This window comes from Callithrix jacchus, chromosome 15, assembly GCF_049354715.1.
Source record: "Callithrix jacchus isolate 240 chromosome 15, calJac240_pri, whole genome shotgun sequence".
NCBI classification, from domain to species: Eukaryota; Metazoa; Chordata; class Mammalia; order Primates; family Cebidae; genus Callithrix; species Callithrix jacchus.
Genome location: NC_133516.1, coordinates 82195833 through 82214186, shown reverse-complemented (window position 1 = coordinate 82214186; position 18354 = coordinate 82195833). Strand labels below are relative to the sequence as shown.

Below are 18354 nucleotides of genomic sequence, written 5' to 3'. Positions count from 1 at the left end.
TGGTGGTGACAAAATCTCTGAGTACTTTCTTGTTCGCAAAGGATTTTATTTTTTCTTCACTGATGAAGCTCAGTTTGGCTGGATATGAAATTCTGGGTTGAAAGTTCTTTTCTTTAAGGATGTTGAATATTAGCCCCCACTCTCTTCTGGCTTGTAGTGTTTCTGCCGAGAGATCTGCTGTGAGTCTGATGGGCTTCCCTTTGTGGGTGACCCGACCTTTCTCTCTGGCTGCCCTTAGCATTTTCTCCTTCATTTCAACCCTGGCGAATCTGATGATTATGTGCCTTGGGGTTGCTCTTCTTGCGGAATATCTTTGCAGTGTTCTCTGTATTTCCTGGACTTGAATATTGGCCTGCCTTGCTAGGTTGGGGAAATTTTCCTGAATAATATCCTGAAGAGTATTTTCCAGCTTGGATTCATTCTCTTTGTCACATTCAGGTACACTTACCAAACGTAGATTAGGTCTCTTCACATAGTCCCACATTTCTTGGAGACTTTGTTCATTCCTTTTTGCGCTTTTTTTCTAATCTTGGCTTTTTGTTTTATTTCATTGAGTTGATCTTCGACTTCTGATATCCTTTCTTCTGCTTGGTCAATTCGGCTGTTGAATCTTGTGCATGCTTCGCGAAGTTCTCGTGTTGTGTTTTTCAGCTCCTTCAATTCACTCATATTCCTCTCTAAGTTGTCCATTCTTGTTATCATTTCCTCAAATCTTTTTTCAAGATTCTTAGTTTCTTTGCATTTAGAACATATTCTTTTAGCTCACAGAAGTTTTTCATTACCCACCTTCTGAAGTCTGATTCTGTCATTTCATCACACTCATTCTTTGTCCAGCTTCGTTCCCTTGCTGGTGAGGAGTTGTGGTCCCTTGTAGCAGGCAAAGTGTTCTGGTTTCAGGTGTTTTCCTCCTTTTTGCGCTGGTTTCTTCCCATCTTTGTAGATTTATCCACCTGTCGTCTGAGTAGTTGCTAATTTTTCGATTGGGTCTCTGAGTGGACGTCCAGATTGTTGATGATGAAGTATTTCTGTTTCTTAGTTTTCCTTCAAACAGTCTGGCCCCTCTGCTGTAGGACTACTGAGGGCCACTCCAGGCCCTGCTTACCTGGGGTACACCTGTAGCAGCTGCAGAACCGTGGGGGTTGCTACCCGTTTCTTCTTCTGCTATCTTTGTCCCTGAATGATGCCCGCCAAATGTCAGTCTGATCAGTTCTTCGTGAGGTGACTCTTTGGATATACGGGGGTCAGGGAGCTGCTTGAGTAGACTGTCTGCACTTTATACTTGAGGAAACAGTCTGTATTTTATAGGAGCTCAAGTGCTGAGCTGTGAGCTCCATTGTTCATTCAGGGCTGCTAGGCAGGTACGTTTAAGTCTGCTGCAGCAAAACTCATAAAGCCCCTTTTTTTCCTCAGGTGCTCTGACCCTGGGAGTTAGGGTTTTATTTTTGGGTACCCATTGCACTGTCCTGCCCAGCAAGTCTAATCGCTGCCTGCCTGTGGTGGCTATGCTGAACGGCCGTGGGCTCCACCCTACTGCCGTGTGCTCCGCCCTGCTGCCATGTGTAATTCCCTGTAGTCCTGTTTATATGGGTGTGGTTAGAGCTGCCGTGGTGATGATGGCCCACCTCTGTAGTGGCGGACTCTCTGTTATGGCGGGTTGCCTTGGCAGCGGCAGGCTGCATCAGCAATGGCAGTGTACCTCCGTAGGGGTCGAGTGCCTAGGTGATGGTGTACGCCCCCCCCCACTCTGTGCTGCACTGTCCTGGGTTCAGCTGTGCTTGTCGTGAAACTCTGAACCCCAAGCGTTTCCAATTGCTGTTTTGTTTGTTTTTGTGGGGCTGGGACCTGCTGAGCCTGATCACCTGGCTCCCTGCCTCAGAGCCCTTTTTTTTTTTTTAAGTTGAACTGTTGACTCTCTCCCAGGTGTTCCAGTCATCTGCTGAAAGGGCGCCAGGATCTGTGTGATTTCCCGTGCAGCGACCCACTGCGCCGGCTGGAACCACGTTGCTGCCCGGGAATCTCCTGGCTTGGCTTTCTGTTTAAGGCCCGTTTAATCAGATGAATGTGTTAATCTGCCTTCTGAAAACTCCAATTGCCGGTTTACCAGGGCAACCAAACCAGTGTATTTCGTACGGTGTGCCGCTGCACTGCAGCCCGGCCCAAAGAGCCGTGCCGGCCCTAACAGCCATGCCGGCCCGTGGTGCTTCTGCACCTGGGAATCTCCTAGTCTGTGGGCAATAAAGATCCATCTGGATATGTGACGTCCACTCACCATCTGCGCTTTCACTGGGAGCTGCAATCCTGAGTTGGTCCTACAGCGCCATCTTCTCAAATCTGTAAAAACAAGACTTTTTAAAAGTACTCTTGTGTTAACATTTAATTGTCCTGTTCTTTCTCTGTAGCGTTCTTGTTTTTCTCAAAGTACTTCTCATACCTTCATGAGATAGTCTTCATAGTCAATGTTAAAGATAGAGAATAGAGAAAAACTTTATGTTCAGGATTATATATAAAGAGAAACAGTAACCTCAGAGTGAGTGAGTCATTTAAGTCTGGATCAAGGAAAGATAAGGATGTGGCTGGCCAGATCAGAGAAATAAGCCTATTCTGTCTCTCCCAACTGGGGTTAGCTAACTCAGGGAGACACATTTTGGGGTGGCAGATATAGAGTAGGCTCAGCACATCAAGATGGGGGTGTTGGCTGAGTATTGAAGAGGCATTGAAAGGAGTCAGAGAGTCAAATGGGTGCGGGAGGAGAGGCCAGAATGTAGAGTAAGCACAGACACATGAAGAATCAGATCAAACCAAGAGAGAAGAGAAAGAAAATGAATGCTGAAGGAGACAAAAGTTCAAAAAGCCAATCTATACAAAGTAAGCAGCATCAGATTACAGTGAAGGCAGCCACACAGCCTTTAAAAGGCAGAACAGATAGAGAATGACTAACGACAGTTAATGGTTAAATTGAGGTGAACAAGAAATGATACACAAAGTAACATCAATGAATGCAGAAAGAAATAGCATTTAGAGAGAAACCAGTTATTTACAATTGTAGCATAAGACTTCAGAATATAGCAAAAGAAAAAGATAATAGTAGATGAATTGGATATATTTACAGAGAGATGCCTCATAGGCCTATACTTAGAGTGGAGAGCAAGTAACTCATAGAAAGTAGGAGCAGTGAGGAGGCAAAATAAGTGTTTGAGGCATGGAACAGGTAGTAGAACAAAGCACTGGGAAGAAAAAGGCTGTGGGAGAAAGTGGTTTACAAAGTAGCCCTGGGCACAGAGGTGGAATAATGAAAGAATGCAAAGGCAGTACCTGGAAGGCATGGATTAAATGACTGGATCAGTGTGGATTGGACAACTGGAGACAGCATTTTATTGTTGCACAAGTAGCAGTGGCCCTATAGATATCCAGAGGCAGGACAGGATAGGTGGGATGAGTGAACCCAAGGTTACCTCCAGAGGATGGTCAGAAACACAGTATTATTAGGGAGAGATGTGTTAGGTTAATCAGATTTGGGGACGCAGATCTCAGCTAAGTATGAGTTAGAAAACCCCAGTAGATAAGAAGTAGGCCCAGAAAGAAGTGAAGAATAAAGGGAGTAAGCAGAGATAAAATGACAAAAGTGAAGGCAAAATAATGAATGGCTTAGGAGGAAAGACTAATGAAGTATTGATTAGATTCAGAATGAGTCGGGGCTCCACACAGGAGTTAATTCAGGATCCATGAAAAAGAGTGAGCAAAATGGAGGAAAAACGAAGATACGTGATGCCAGGTCAGTCATGGACACTAAAAGAAACACCCAAAAGGTTTGGAGTGCACAGGCAGTTTAAGAAACATGAAGATGGTTACAGATAAAAGGATACCTGTCTGAAAAGAGGGAGGTGGAGAAGCATACGTAGAAGTTGAAGTGGAAAGCATCAGTAGCAGGCAGAGAAAGAAAAGGCATGAGCTCAGACACAGAGAATGAGGCATATTCAAAATAATTTGGAACAGATTGAGAGTGAAGTAGGCAGGTAAAATGGGGAACCGTTGGAAAGACTGAAAACTTGGCCTAACAGAGAGGCAGGGCAACATAAGTGACTAGGGAAAGATAAGGAAATGATCAAACTTGGAACAGGCTAACAGAGAAGATCATGGGTATTAGAGGTAAAAAGCAAAACAAAATAGACAGATCATATTCACTGCAGAGTAGAATCAGTGGTTGGTGATGGATACAATGGATCAGCATAGATGTGGAGATAGGATACAACCCCATAGAAAAGAAACTAGTCTGTGCAGAGGGATATGCCTTACTCCATGATTGGCAGGAGAAGAACATTTGTTGAGGGTCAGGCTTTGTAGGATAGTTTTCTAGGTTTTTCCATGATCATCACACAAAAGAAAGGAAAAAGCACACAGAACCACTTTGAATTATTCTGGGTTTAGCTGAGGTAACATTTTAAAAAATACAGTGTTTTGTTTTTTAAACAAAATGCTGGGAGAGATTTTTGCCAGACTAGTGGCTTTAAGCATATGATGTCACCATACCACTCTCTCCTCCTCCAAATATTAATAGATTTATCAAAACATCTTAAATCTATAAAACCTCAGTCACTATATACACTAGAGGATCCAGTGTTTGAGGAACTTAAATATAAGTATGATGTGTTTTTCTAACACACTAACTTTTACCCTGAAGTATAGAAGCTCTTTCTCTGAATTGTTAAAGCTTGTGTGTATGATTGCTAGATAGCATTTATGTGTAGTACTGTGGTAATTGCCTCCCCAGCTGCCCTTCTTTTTTCCAACACCAAGACATTTTTTCTTCTTCCTATCCTCCTCTGTTCTTTTCATATAGCAAGGACCATGCAGCAACTACTGCTGTAGCTGCTAGCCTGGCAGGTGGGCACCACCGGGAAGCATGGACCACCAAAGGTCCTTCCTATGAGGACTTATACACTCAGAATGTTGTCATTAACATGGATGACCAAGAAGATCTTCATCGAGCCTCACTGGAAGGGAAATCTGCCAAAGAGAGGCCCATTTGGTTGAGAGAGAGCACTGTCCAAGGGGCGTATAGTTCTGAAGATATGAAAGAAGGTAAGGGTATAAGTCAGTAAAATGGATATGTCTTAGGTTCAGTAGAACATAAACTTGGCTAAGTGGGAAACTGCCTGGGCAATTCTGGATCTGTTCTACATAACAATTGCATCATATTAAGAAGTAAGAAATTGAGCAATAAGATAAAAACCAACTAGTATACTTGCATTGCCCTTCAACTTAGTGAAAATAACAAATAGTCTTTTAAATTTTCATTTTTAGATTTGAAAAATTGTCATCTCTTTATCTTAATTTCTTGGAAAAATTTTATTTATTGTGTACAAGGTAGCTACATTCACCTCTCCTTTAATCTTATATTGCCCTGACTTACGTGCATTTAATTTTTCTGAATTGTGAGCCAAAACTATATACTACCCAAAAGTTATGCTACCTGAAATATATACAGAGAGAACACATGAATAAAGGATTGAGCATTCTCACAGTCCAAGACGGTTAGCACAATTTTGTTCTAGAGGATTTTGGAAATCTCTGAGCCATACGGGGTTAAGAATTGCATACTAATCTTCCGAAGTTAGCGAACTGCAAGATTTTACTTTGTAAGTTTTAGTCAAAATTACTGGATTCAAGACTTTGAGTGATGATGGTTTAGGAGTATGTAGAAAATGGGAGGTGAAAATGGATGATGATGACTCAAGCTGGAAAGTAGAGAGAAAGGGTATCTCTATTTCTGGTTAGATTTTTATCAGCAAAACAATCTATGTGCTGCTACTCCCAAGTTATGTATCATTACAAACATACCACCTGAGTTTGGTGTTACATTAGTGCTAAAGAATAATATCAGTAACTGAAAACCACTTGTTTTTTGGCCTTTCTCCTAGCCTCTTTTCCCTTCATAATTCACATTTAGTATACATATATACTAGAAATTGTGAAGGTAATGTGGAGTTGGGTAGTGATGGTAAAGCAGTTAATACCTCTACTGTGATTCTCTTTGATATATTAATTTTAATAGGGAAAATTTTTCCTTGGCAACCCATACTTTACCCTACCTCTTCCTCACTGATTAGCCTGCCACGTTGGGTTTTTTTGATGGAGTCTCGCTCTGTCGAGTAGGTTAGAATGCAGTGGTGCGATCTCAGTTGCACCTCTGCTTCCCATGTTCAAGCGATTTTCTTGCCTCAGCCTCCTGATAGCTGGAATTACAGGCGTGAGCCACCATGGCCAGCTAATATTTGTGTTTTTAGTAGAGATAGGGTTTTGCCATATTGGCCAGGCTGGTCTCAAACTCCTGACCTCAAGTGATCCACTTGCCTTAGCCTCTCAAAGTGCTAGGATTACAGGCATGAACCACTGTGCCCAGCCTGTTGTGTTATTTGGATTCAAGTTGTTTTAGATCATACAGTAGTTAAGCTATATTATTATTTAATAAATTTGTTTTCCCCAACTTGGCTTCTTGCCTGTTCTTAAAGCAACCTTCTTTTCTTTGAACTTAGAAAGAAAACTGAATAAAATAAAACTATTATGAACCAACATTATATATTAAGCTCAAAAGTTTAACATTCTAGTTTATAATTCCTAGAATGATAGAATATGAATCGTATGGGCCTTAAATAAGTTATCTGATCTACTTAAGTTTTGTAAATATTTATTTCTATATAAAATAGGATAGTTATGTTGCCATGTCTAAATTTTTGTTTGTTAAGTTTCTTAATAGTAGAGCAGACTCTGTCCAGTGAATGTATGCAGTGAGTCTTATTTATCCTACACTTGATTTTTTCTCAAACTTCAAGTCATGTTGCTGTCTTTCACAATTTTATAGACTTCAATCATGTCCTCATTACTATACTGAATACAGTTCTAATTACTTTTTATTCTGCTTTCCTGAAACAATTCTCTTTCCTACTGCTGCCACCTCCTACCGTTTTTGTTTATTTTATCTTTTTCTGGACCATCTTTGATTGTAATATAGTTTACTGGAGACCGAGTGACCAGAATGATACATGTTGTTCAAGCATGGATTCACCATTGATTTGAGTTTTGTTTCCAATATCTTTCTAGTTTTTACTTGAGATTTTGTTTATTGTTTTGGTTCTGGAAGCTTGTTAAAACCAAAAACTTTAGAAACATGTAAAGGTACTTTTTAGGACCTTCTCTGCCTTGAATCCAATAGCTTGGATCATATCTTTCAGTATATTTTAGATTATTTTTCTCTTGCACTTGCTGAAATAGAAATAGATCTGCTACTTTTCTGCCCACATCTACAACCTTCAGCTCTTCCTATATTTTTTTGCTGCAACTTGGCCTTTCAGTACCCACAATTGCTTAGCATCAATTCTGTGAATATAGTTTCCCAGTATACTCTTCTTTGTAATTTGTAACTTTATTGAAAAAGACTGTTACTAAAACTACTGTTTCTATTTTACCATCCAGAAATTTGCTTATTTATCCTTTTTTGCTTTCTGCCTTCATCTGTAACAGAAGAACTCCTTTTTTCTCCAAACCTTTCAAGACCCTTGTCAGAAATCTGTTAAATGTGACTTAATTTAGTTTACAAAACTAATTTTTTTCCCTTAGTTTTATATTTACTTTAAACATTAATCAAAATACTGTGTCTATATAGTTAAACTAGTTGGAACATTCTTTTAGAAGCAATATTGACCTAAAGGCTTGCATGCATTCCTTACTTTTTTTTCTTTCTGTTGTAGTGCTGCATTGCCAGTAAGCTCTAGGGAGGAGGTTCAGCCTTTGATAATGTTTTGGAGTAGTTAAGTTTTATTTTAACTTTCATTTTGACAGTTGTGTTATCAAAAGCCTCTTTTCTCTGACCTAAACTTTTAACTTGTCTGTTCCTGTTTCCCTTTCTCTCTCTTATCTGCCCAATATCTCATTTTAGGAGTTCTTTGCTTTCTAAAATGTCTAGCGTTTTAACTAATTCATTCTAATGTGTTAATGAGAAGATGCTTTCACTTTATCTATAGTTAGAATTGACCATTTCTGAGCCTTCTCTTGATGATGATGATAATGATGATGATAGATAATACTATTGTAAGTGCTAGGCCCATTCTAGACACTTCACAGGCATTCAGTTAATCCCCACAGCAACCTACTGAAGTAAATACTACTTTTCCCCCTTTCTGTACTTGAGAAAATTGAAGCAGAGAGATGAAATAACTTGGCTAAAATCATACAGCTAAGTAGTGTTGATTTGAATCAGGGCGTCAGATTCCAAACAATACTTTTAATCTTTTTATATGTTTTAAATGGCAGTATGTTTGGTAGTACTATCAGAATGTAGAATGCAGATGGTTTTCTTAAATACTTGATCTGCAATACGTCAGGTAAGGTATGTATACAAAATGATAGGAGATGTGTAGTGAGAGAAGCTTCATTTCTAAAATTAGATTCCTTTTTTTTTATAAAGAGTTTGTATATACTTAGTTTGTTTCATAAAAATAAAACTCACATTTATTCACTCATTTGTCAAATATTTATTCAGTGCTTAACAGAGTGGCAGGTACCTTCTAGATAAATGGAACATACCCATGAATAAACAAGATAAATATCTGTTGTGGTAGAACCTACATCCTTGGAAAGGAGGTGACAAAGGCAATAGATATAAGTTATTTATTATGTTAGGAAATAAGTGGTACGGAGGAAAAATAGAGCATTGGGAATGTAGCGATGGGATACATTTAAAAGGTGACATTTGAATAAAGACATGAAAAATGTAAGGGAGTTAGCTGTATGGGTACCTAAAGGAAAAATATTCTAAGCAGAGGGAACAGGCAGTGCAAAGGCTTTGAGGTAGGAGTGTGTCTGATATGTACAAGGAATACCATGGAGGCTACTGTGGGTAGACCAGAATGAGCATGGGGAAGAAGAGGTAAGAGGTAGATGGTCAGGAAGGAGACCAAATGATATGGGACCCTATAGGCCATTGCAGAGCCTTTGACTTTTACCTTGAGTAAAATGAAGAGCCTTGTTTTGATTTTCTCTTATGCCAACTACTGTAGTTGGTTCTTCATAGACATTATCGTATATGTTTTTATCCAGAGCCTTAGAAAGTAGATGCTTTTGTCACCTCATTTTACAGAAAAAGGTATTGAAGTTTAGAGATTAAATAACTTGCCCAATATGCTTGTGTATAGAACCAGGATTTAAATCTACACTATAATACTCTTAAAACGGATGTACTTAAGCATTGTACTACTTAAGCTCCAGTTTGTAAGAAATATTTTGAATATTTTATGGACAGCAGCTCAAAAATGGAACCAGTGAAGTCTGTTATTTTATTGCATTATTTTTATATATGTTAAACTATTATGTATTAGTTATAAAGAAATGCCATTTATATGTAAGGATATTGACTTTCTGAGTTTTCCTCCCCAGGGGGCATAGATATGGATGCATTTCAGGAGCGTGAGGAAGGCCGTGCAGGGCCTGATGATAATGAAGAAGTCATGCGAGCACTGCTCATTCATGAGAAAAAGACTTCCTCTGCCATGGCTGGTTCAGTGGGGGCAGCCGCTCCAGTAACCACTGCCAATGGCAGTGACTCAGAAAGTGAGACCAGTGAGTCAGATGATGATTCTCCACCCCGTCCAGCAACTGTGGCTGCGCATCAACGAGAAGAGGATGAAGAGGAGGATGACGAGTTTGAAGAAGTAGCAGATGACCCCATTGTCATGGTGGCTGGCCGTCCGTTCTCCTACAGTGAAGTGAGTCAACGGCCGGAGCTAGTGGCTCAAATGACACCAGAAGAAAAGGAAGCGTATATAGCAATGGGACAGCGCATGTTTGAGGACCTCTTTGAGTGAGCTTTCCCTACTTTCTCCTCTCTGTAATACTCAGTTCAAAAGAAATGTCTCATCTTTGAAGAAAAGTATTTAAGTGGCTTTCTGCCCCTTTTGATGTAAGCAACTGTTGATCTTTGTGCAAAGAATGATGTGAGAGAGTTTGACTTTTATGCCAGAAACTTTCCCAGCAATGTAGAGCGGTGGGAAACCTACCCTTCCCTGCTGTCACTACAGTATTAATATTTTACTGTATTTTCTTATCTACCTTTTTTCTTGCCTTATTATGACATAATTTTCTCCCTTCTGAAATGAGTGAGGGAAGTTCACAAGTAAATCCTTCCTGTCCTTGTGTTTACTACAATAGGTTATAATAATTCACTGATTACACATTCATTTTATCTGTTCTAGCCAAGCATTCCAAACAATGTCTTATACTGCTGCCGACCAAAGCAGCTTGCCAACAAGCAAATCATTGATTGGGGGAAAAATCCTTAAACTTCCTTAGAATTTGAGCATTTCCTCAAAATTGAGATGGGTCAATATGTAAAGGGAGGTGAGTATATGGAAGAAGGGTGGATATACTTGGGTCTCGTGATTAATTTGTGTCTATAGAACTGACCAGACTGGTGGATTTTATTGTATTGGTTAATGTCTGTTGGTTTGGATTTGGGACGATAGAAAACAGAAAGTTTAATTGGTAATCCCTTAGTAAGAAATTAGAAAAAACATGGACATTGGACAAGAACTCTGTGTAAAGGGTTGAAGAGTAACAAGCATTGGGAACTGTGCCTTAGAACTGTGTGTTTGTCTGATTTAAAAATCCTTTATATAAAGCTGAGACTGGTCCTGGCTTTGTTCCCTTGTGTACAGACCTTTTGTCAGTGCTATAAATTGTTTAATGAGGCCATTCTAGCAGAAATCAGCATAGAATAATTGATTATTCTTCTCCCTCTCTGTCACCCTCCCTTTTACTGAACATCATTGAAGGTCGTCTCTCTTTTCATTCTTGTCAAATGTGGTATTTTAGAGTGCATCCAGTATATCATCAAGCATTGTAACCTCAAGAAACAGTTCACTTTGGGTTTTGATATGTAGCATGGTGTTGTTCCCTAAGGCAGAACTTTAAAAATAAAGAACTTTGACACAAGGGTCTATAACAATTGTATTTTTAAAAATATTTTTCCTTGCGTTGTAATTTTTTTTTTTTTTTTGCGTTGTAATTTTTAAGTATTTATCATTTTATAGTACACATATAAAGTTAAAATAGCATTTTAGAGTAACTGAGCCTTGTGTGGAGTGATGTTTCATTTACCTGGGTTGTATTAATGACTGAATGTTGACAATAAACCTATTTTATACTGACTAAAATTTGTTAATTTTAAGCTCTGTAACATCTTGGAGCATAATTAAAATGAATACTCTTCCCATTAAAAAATGTTAAAAGACTTTTATTAGTCATATTTCAAATAATAGATGCATCATATGGGATCTAAACATTTTCTGCAGTAAGATGCCTTTGTACCTTGTATACGTATTCAACCTTTACACTTGATCTTAGCCAAAAGACCAAGAAGCAATGCTATTGCATTTAAATATTGTTTTTTAAACTTTTATAGTTCTAGAAGTTAATTTAAATAAAATGGTAATCATGTTAATTTTTTAAATGTTAATTTTTTAAACTTTTTTTTTGTGTTTGTATATATGTAGAATTTGTGATATGGAAAAATGTCACAAGTGAATATGGAGGAAAGAATAAAGGTATTCATTGCAGCAGTATTTGAAATAGAATAGGAAGATAGATATATTCAATGTATATTTAGTCTTAAATACTCAGGAAGTGGAGGCAGGAGGATTGATTGAGCCAGGAGTTCAAGGCTAGCCTGGGCAACATAATGAGATTTCATCCCTTCCCCAAAAAGAATGTATTGAGAGGAAAAGATATCCATAATGTGTTAAATATAGGATTCAGTATTTCTAGGGGAGTGTGTTTGTATTGCGCATGTGTGTGTGTGTGTGTGTGTGTGTGTGTGTAGAAAGTTGCTAACATATAGTGAACTATGTGCCAGACACTATTTTAAGTGCTTTGTGTATGTTAACTCATTTAATCTTTTGTACTAAATCTGTGAGGTAGGTATACACATATAAACTAGGGATAAGAATTACAGTGATCTTAGGTTACTATGAAAGATATTTTCATTTTGAAAAAGAATCATACATTTAATGTATTAAAGAAATGGCAGAGTGCCAAAAGCAAGGTCTTTTTAGGTTGATGCTAGCATTTTTAGGTGAAGTTTAAAAAAAATCCAGGCTGGGCGTGGTGGTTCATACCTGTAATCCTGGCACTTTGGGAAGCCAAGATGGGCAGATCACAAGATCAGGAGTTCAAGGCCAGCCTGACCAACATAGTGAAACCCTGTCTCTACTAAAAATACAAAAAAAGCTGGCATGGTGGTGTGCGCCTGCAGGCCCAGCTACTTGGGAGGCTGAGGCAGGAGAACTCAGGAGGCTGAGGCAGGAGAATCCACTTGAATCCAGGAGGCGGAGGTTGCAGTGAGCCAAGATTGCACTCCAGCCTAAAAAAAAAAAATCCAGAGTTATCATTTCTTTGGATAAACATTTCTAAATTTATACTCAGAATCAATGGGAAGCTATAATTTAATAGGTAACTACCCCCTTCCAGTGACATCTAATAAGACTCAATAGAATTTATATTACTTTATCAAATAGGTTTGTGTCTTGAGTGGCACAACAATCTGGCGAGGAGAGCCAGTTAGTGACAGAAGGATAAAAAATGGGAGCCCTGCTGATTAGACTCTGAAGCTCTAGTGAGGGCAGGCTCACACCCAAGTTTGGTAGATACATGTAGTCACTGTGTCTTGCCCCCTGGACAGCTAGAATTATCACCACACACAGACTGTAAGCAACAGTGGAGAGAGAAACTTGGTTTCTCTGAATGTGGTTGACTATATTTGTGTATCTCAAGTGTCAGCTGAACAAGTGTCCCAACTTTCCCACTGTCCTTTGAGATTTAAATAGAACTCTTTTCCTAACACGTTGGACTACTTCTTCTAGTATCATTTCTTTTGGGAGATGACAATTCTTTTTCGAGGGTGGTAGGGGATGGGGGATTTTAGGCAGGGAGTTTGTATCCTCTGACTCCGCCTTTCTGCTTCCCTGACTTTTTCAATCTCCTCTACACCACCTGTCCTTGACTCCCCATAGCAACATCAACACAAGTTTGTGTAGCAGATCCTCCCTGAAGTTTTTACAGTAGCGAGCAAAGGGAGATGGGGCAATGAGAGAGGGATTTTTGTTTGTTTTTGTGTTCCTTTCATTTTTAGTTGATACATCATAATTGTATATATTTGTGAGATGCAGAGTGATTATTTCTTCCAACTTTTAGGCTCAGGGGTATATGATGTGCAGGTTTCTTATATGGTTAAATTGCATGTTACGGGGTTTGGTGTAGATTATTTTGCCACCCAGGTAATAAGCGTTGTATCCGATAGGTAGTTTTTCAGTCCTCACCCTCCTCCCACCCTCCACGCTCAACTAGACCCTGGTGTCTATTGTTCCCTTCTTTGTGTCCACATGTACTCATTGTTTAGTTCCCACTTATAAGTGAGAATATGGGGTGTTTGATCTTCTATTGCATTAATTCGCCTGGGATAATGGCCTCCAGCTCCATCCATGTGCTGCAAAAGACAGGATCTCATTTTTTTTTTTTATGGCTGTGTACTGTTCCATGGTTTATATGAACCACATTTTCTTTATCCTGTTCACCAGTGATGGGCATGTGTTCTTATGGTAGAATGACTTATATTTTCTTGGGTATATATCCAGTAGTGGGATTGCTGGGTTAAATGGTAGCTCTATTGGGTGGTTTTTTTGGTTTTTTTTTTGAGACAAAGTCTCACTTTTGCCCAGGCTGGAGTGCAGTGGCATGATCTCAGTTCACTCTGCCTCTCAGGTTAAAGCAATTCTCATGCCTCAGCCTCCCGAGTAGCTGGGATTACAAGCATGTGCCACCACACCCACTAATTTCTGTATATTTAGTAGAGACAGGGTTTTACCTTGTTGGCCTGGCTGGTCTCTGACCTCAAGTGATCCTCCCACTTCATCCTTCCAAAGTGTGCTAGGATTACAGGTGTGAGCCACCGTGCCTGGCCCAATAACTCTGTGTTAAGCTCTTTGAGACATCTCCAGACTACTTTCCACAGTGGCTGAACTAGTTTACATTCCCACCAGCAGTGTTTAAACATTCCCTTTCTCTGCAACCTTGCCAGCATCTGCTATTTTTTGACTTTTTAGTAATAGCCATTCTGACTAGTGTGAGATACTGTCGCATAGTGGTTTTGATTTGCATTTCTCTAAAGATTAGTGATACTGAACATTTTTTTCATATGCTTGTTGGCCACATGTATGTCTTAAGAAATGTCTTTATATTTTTTTGCCCATACTTTAAAGGGATTTGTTTGGTGTTTGCTTGTTGACTTAAGTTTTTATAGATTCTGGATAGTAGACCTTTGTTGAATGCATGATTTGCAAATATTTTCTCCTGTTCTGTAGGTTGTTTAATCTGTTGATAGTTTCTTTTGCCATGTAGAAGAAGCTCTTAAGTTTAATTAGGTCCCATTTGTCAGTTTTTGTTTTTATTGCAACTGTTTTTGGCATCTTCCTTATAAAATTTTTGCTAGGGCCTATGTCCAGAATGGTATTTCCTAGGTTTTCTTCTAGGGTTTTTGTAGTTTTAGGTTTTACATTTAAGTCTTTCATTCATCTTCAGTAGATTATTGTATATGATGAAAGGAAGGGGTCCAGTTTCAGTCTTCTGCATATGGCTAGCCAGTTATCCTAGCACCATTATATTGAATATAGGGAGTCCTTTCCCCATTTCTTGTTTTTGTTGAATTTGTTGAAGACTGGATGGTTGTAGGTGTGTGGCTTTATTTCTGGGTTCCCTATTTTCTGTTCCATTGGTCTATGTGTCTGTTGTTGTACCAGTGCCATTCTATTTTGGTTACTTAGTGTTGCAGTATCGTTTGAAGTCGAGTAGTGTGATACCTCTGGCTTTGTTCTTTTAGCTTAGTATTGCTTTGGCTATTTGGGCTCCTTTTTGGTCTTTTCATATGCTGTAGTAATTCAGACCAGGTGAAGGATATTTTAATTAAGGGATTAATGTAGGTGGCAGGTTTAGGATTGAGGTTGTAGCAAATCATAGCAAAAACATGAGCTGATTTGGTTTCTCCATCCTCATCTTGCCGAGTTACTTCATTTTTAGCCATCTGAATGAGTGAGGGAGAAATAATTGATTCATTTCATAACTTGTTGGTATTATTTGAGACAAATGGACACTGAATGGAAACAAGATTGGGAAGTACAGTTCATTTTCTTTTCTGCCAGTTGGCTTGATGGTTAGATTTCCAGTCAGGACCGTGATTGAAAGACTCTCTTATGTACTTTCTTATTCTCTTTATTCTTGAGTTTAAAAGTAGACAATAACAATCAAAAAACGAATATGAAAATCTGTAGAATTTAGAAACTGATATAATTTCACCTTTGGTTTGGTTTCACTAAAGCTACTTTATGTATGTCATCTCTAGCAGAACTGAGCTACTATCACTTTATTTTTTTTAATATCTAAAAATGAGGAAGATTTTTAGAAAAGAGCTGGCACTATGGTACATTTACTGACAATTCTGTTGGCTCTTTCTGCTACAAAAGAAGCAAAATAATCGGTGAAAAAGATACATAGAGGTACTTTTAAAACATCTAATGCCAGAATGGGTTGGAAAGGGGAAAGAGTTATGAAATTTTACTTTTTCCTTTGAAGAGGTAAAGTAATGAACCTATTTTGGGTATGCCCTCGGGGCAGAAACAGGTGCCTTAGCTTCTCTTCAGAAAGAGCTTCATGACCTTCTGAGTATCAGAGGTAGTCTTTCCTATGCCAGTTGCAAAGCAGGTAGGCCTAGTACACAATCCAGTTTCAGTAGTCAATCCACGTTTCCCATAATGCAGAAGTGCATAATGGCCTACCTAATGTAAATAAGTCTAAGAAATTAGTCTGGAAAGAAGGCTGGTGCTAGATCTGAAAATGCCTTGAATCATTGAGGCATACAGGATGATTGTACAGTTTTTTGTTGTTGTTAATGTTTTAATTATGTAAACATTCATTCAATAAGAAATAAATATAGTAAACAACGAAAACTCCCCAGCCCACTGTTATCTTATTATACTGAGGTAATCATTGTTGATAGTTTAATCTGTATCCTCCCAGACCTTTCCTAGGCCTTTAGACCACATGTACAGATAAACTACAGTGCTTTTTACACAAATGGAATCATATCATACACATTGCCATTTGATTTTGAAATATTTTGGAGAGCTTTCCATTCAGCATATTTAGATCTTCATTTTTAAAAATAAAATAGAATTTTATAGTTGTATTATGGTTTATGTAAAAATTCCTTTATTGATGGGCATTTTAGGTAGTGTCCAGTTTTTCACTATTACAGTGCTATAATCAATTACTCATTTTCATTCTCTTCGAGTATTTCTATAGAATAGAATTATGACAAAGAAACATAGGGCATGTCTGTTTTAAACTCTGATATATACTGCTAAATTGCTCTTCAAAAAGATTGCTGCATAATTTTAAGCAGAGGAGTAATTTGTAGTATTGATACTGGATTGGAGTTTAAACCTAGAGGCTATTAAGGCCATTTCAATAGTCTTGGTAAGTAATTTGATCAAAAGACCTGATCAAGTCAGTGGGGATGAGAAAGTAGAGATAAATTTAAGAAACTTTAGTGACTGTTTGGATAGGCAGTGTCTTGGATGATTCTCAGGTGTCTAGCTGGTTAGTGATTCCATTAACACCATTACAAATATAGGAGGAGAAGCAGGTTTCTCCTCCTGTTCCAGACTCAGTAAATGTCACCACCATTTTACCTACAATCTTAGGCCAAAAGTCTTAATACTTGTTGACTATCTTTTCTTTTTTTTTATCCTACATCCAACTTATCTGCAAGTCCTGTTAGACTCAAAATATAATCTAATTTTGAAAGTAGAGGTGACAGGACTTGCTAATAAATTGAAACTGTAATCTAAATCTGACTTCATTACTTCCACCACCTCCACCATATTCTCAGCCACATGAACTCTCACCTTGACTACTACAGCAACCTCCCAAGTGGTCTCCCTGCTTCCATGCTTATCCCCCGCCCACACACATGCATTTTAACCATTTCACACACACTAAGGGATCTTTTAAATGTAAATTAGATTATCTCACTCCCCTTAAAACCCTTAACTGATTTTTCTTAGAATAATATCCAAACTTACTCTATTCAATAGGCCTTACATGATCTGGACCCTGACTACCTATATCGGCTAGTCTACTCTCTAACCATATTGACATACTCTGTGTTTCTCAAATATGCCAGCCTTTTTCCTGCCTTAGATCTTTGCCCTTGAGGTGTACTTCACTCTTGTCTCTGTTATTTTATTCTCAGCTTCAAAGCCACCTCACAGAAGCCAGTCTTCTCCTTTCTCTAAAGGAATCTCTTCCATTCACTATCATATTTTGTTTTATTTTCTACATACAACAATTATTTTAAATGAACTTGTTTCTTATTTGATTGTTTATGTCCATCAACCCCTCCCCCAAGACTGCAAACTCCTTGGGGGCATAGAGAATTAATTCTGGCACATAGTAGGCTCTCAATAAACATTGAATGTTTAGATGGACAGAATTGGCACTAGGGGAACATAGCCTTTTCTCCACCAGTGCTCATCATTTTATTCCTGCCTGAATGGCAAGTCAGTTAATTATGTTCTTACTCAGTTAATTATGTTCACTTGTGGAACATGGCACCTAAGGCTGTGTCTCCAGAACAATCAGTAGGGGATGTTGGGATATAGCTTCTAGGGCATAGCCAATGAGATATTTAGAGGCTTCAATTCTAACAGCCATAGCTTTAATGTTTATGGAAAAGGGAATTAAGTGAGTGCTTTGTCTAGGGCAAAATAGCCACGCCCGCAAAAACAGCTGCGCTGGCCAAAACAGCGCTGGAGACCTGTGGGGCTCCTCCGCCTGGGAATCTCCGGGTCTGTGGGCAATAAAAATCCATCTGGAAATACAGCGTCCACTCACCCTCCGCGCTTTCGCTGGGAGCTGCAATCCTGAGCTGCTCCTAATGGGCTGTCTTGTATCTGTCTCCCCATATACAAGTTTTTTTTTTATGTGAATGCTGTGTCCATCCTCCTCTCCTCCGCGACCCTCTACCTGAAAGGTAGGTTTTGTTTTGTTTGTAGGCTTTTTGTTCTTGGGAACAAATGGATTTCGTTTCTGGTTTATTTTTTCCCATTGGGAAGGTGGGTTGGGATGGTTGGGGTAGTATGGTTTGTTTGTTGCTTTTTTCCTGAAGTAGGATAGAATGGAAGGAAACTTCAGTAATGGTGATAAGGAACTGAGAAATTTTTAATTACTGAGATCAATGGTGTAATATTGACAAAG

At 38.7% G+C, this 18354-nt stretch overlaps 1 protein-coding gene across 2 annotated transcripts in view; it reads left to right on the top strand.

The window, feature by feature from the left end:
* The window catches only part of GTF2E1 (general transcription factor IIE subunit 1), a 40474-nt gene extending 29203 nt beyond the window's left edge, over positions 1-11271 (top strand). For both annotated transcript variants that reach the window (XM_002758763.6, XM_035274094.3), the window contains 2 exons: positions 4838-5079; positions 9430-11271. In XM_002758763.6, the coding sequence (XP_002758809.1) occupies positions 4838-5079; positions 9430-9857 (670 nt within the window). In that variant the 3' untranslated portion in view covers positions 9858-11271. The remainder of the gene's footprint in view (positions 1-4837; positions 5080-9429) is intronic.
* The last annotated feature ends 7083 nt before the right edge of the window (positions 11272-18354 follow it).